At 39.3% G+C, this 2,035-nt stretch overlaps 1 protein-coding gene across 1 annotated transcript; it reads right to left on the bottom strand.

Annotated features, from left to right (window-relative positions):
• Positions 1–213: 213 nt before the first annotated feature.
• Positions 214–692, bottom strand: LOC124943429. Its single transcript, XM_047483933.1, has 2 exons — positions 521–692; positions 214–476 (listed from the first exon to the last, which is right to left on the bottom strand). Exons 1-2 carry the CDS (start codon positions 690–692, stop codon positions 214–216), a joined length of 435 nt encoding a protein of 144 aa, XP_047339889.1.
• Positions 693–2,035: the final 1,343 nt, after the last annotated feature.

The following is a 2,035-nucleotide window of genomic DNA, read 5'->3' as shown; positions in this document are numbered from 1 at the left end:
GGTTAAAAATATGTCTTGAATTTTCTGGGTTCCTATTTCCTCGGTCGTGTGTACAATTATACTCGGACTTTGGCCTTGGCCAGGACCGAAGATTCTCAGTCCTAAAGTGATTTTTGAGTGTTACAATTCTACCCTACTAATAAAAATTTCGACCTCGAAATTAAATGTACCAAATAATTCTGGATAATCCCGTTGCATGTCTTGCTCTACTTCTCACGTTTCTTCATCACTTGAATGATTTCTCCAAAGGACCTTAACCATGTTGATCTCCTTGTTTATCAGCTTTCTAACTTGTGTAGCAATGATCTGTGTTGGGACTTCTTCATACGCTAGATCAGGTGTCCACTGCACTTCTTTATGGTGAATAATATGGGTTGGATTGAGAATATATTTCCCCAAGTTCGACACATGGAACACATTGTGAACTGTATCAAAATTTGGAGGAAGAGCTAATCTATAAGCCACGTCTCTAACCTCTTCAAGGATCTCAAAGTACTAATGTATCTGTGATTTAACTTACCATTCTTCCCAAATCTAAAGATTCCTTTGCTGGGAGAAACCTTGAGAAAAACGTGGTCACCTCTATCAAACTTCAAGTCACGCCGCTTCTTGTATACACAACTCTTATGTCGGCTTTGGGCGGTTAATAACCTTTCACTGATCTTGCTTATAAGGGCCACAATATTAGCCATTATTTCTGGCCCAATGACAACACGGTCACCTACTTCATCACAATGTAAGGAAGTCCTTCATTTCTTCTCATTCAAATCTTCAAAGGGTGCCATACCAATTTAAGATTGGAAACTGTTGTTGTAAGCAAACTCGATCAAAGGTAATCTTGTCTCCCAATTTCCTCCATAGTCGATTAAACAAGCCCTCAACAGATCTTCTAAAGTCTAGATCACACGCTCAGATTGGCCATCAGTTTGCGGATGAAAGGCAGTACTAAATGCTAATTTGGTGTCTAGACCCTTGTGCAAGCTTTCCCAAAAATGCGAAGTGAAATGTGGATCACGGTCTGATACTATTCTTCTGGAATTCCATGCAACCAAATGATTTCTTACAGGTATAACTTTGCATATTTGGTCATTGTGAAAGTTGTTTGAACTGGCAGAAAGTGAGCTGACTTTGTGAGACGGTTCACTATGACCCATATTGCATTCATTTTACGAAAGGTCACAGGTAAGCCTAATACAAAATCCATGGATATATCATCCCACTTCGAAACTGGTATGGGCAATGGTCATAACAATCCAGAAGGCCTTTGATGCTCAATCTTCACTTGCTGGAAGGTTAGACATTCACTAACATACTTCATTATATCTTTCTTCATTCCTGGCCATAGTACAACATTTATAGGTCCTTGAACATCTTGGTACTACATGGATGCACAGAGTAGGGTGTTGAATGAGCTTCAGCCAATACTTCCTACCTCAAAGAGTCCACAGAAAGTACCCATAATCTGTTCTTGTGATAGACTAGGTCGTTCTTGGTTGTATACAAAGAGGTGCCTTTCTTTTCATCTCTTTGTCTCTAAAGAGATGGTTGTGGATCTTGAACTTGACCCAACCGAATTCTATCAATTAGATCTAGAACAATAGCCAAGGATGCTAGAATACACTCCTACTTTGGCTCTATCACCACCAAGTTCAGCCTTTCAAATTCCAGAACTATGTTTGGCTATGCAGTAATCTGGTTCATCGTGCTTGACTTACGGCTCAACGCATCTGATACCACATTGGCTTTCCATGGTTGATAAACAATTTCACAGTCATAATCTTTAACCAACTCTAGCCAGCGCCTTTGCCGCGTGTTGAGATCCTTTTGATTGAACAAGTACTTCAAACTTTGATGATCTGTGAAGATCTTGAACTTTTACTATCATGGGATTTTGTACCAAGTTTTCCAAGGCATCGCGCCAATAGTTCGTTCTTTTCCTAATCACACAAATAGAAGGGTTATGATTTATGAGGATAATATGAAAAGATTTCGAGACCTAGAAAACGTCTCTATAAATCTAGATTGGTAAAGGATT

Source organism: Impatiens glandulifera, chromosome 6 (genome assembly GCF_907164915.1).
Source record: "Impatiens glandulifera chromosome 6, dImpGla2.1, whole genome shotgun sequence".
In the NCBI taxonomy this organism is placed as follows: Eukaryota; Viridiplantae; Streptophyta; class Magnoliopsida; order Ericales; family Balsaminaceae; genus Impatiens; species Impatiens glandulifera.
Note: the sequence above shows the minus strand (reverse complement) of the source record. Positions and strands in the feature narration are given on the sequence as shown.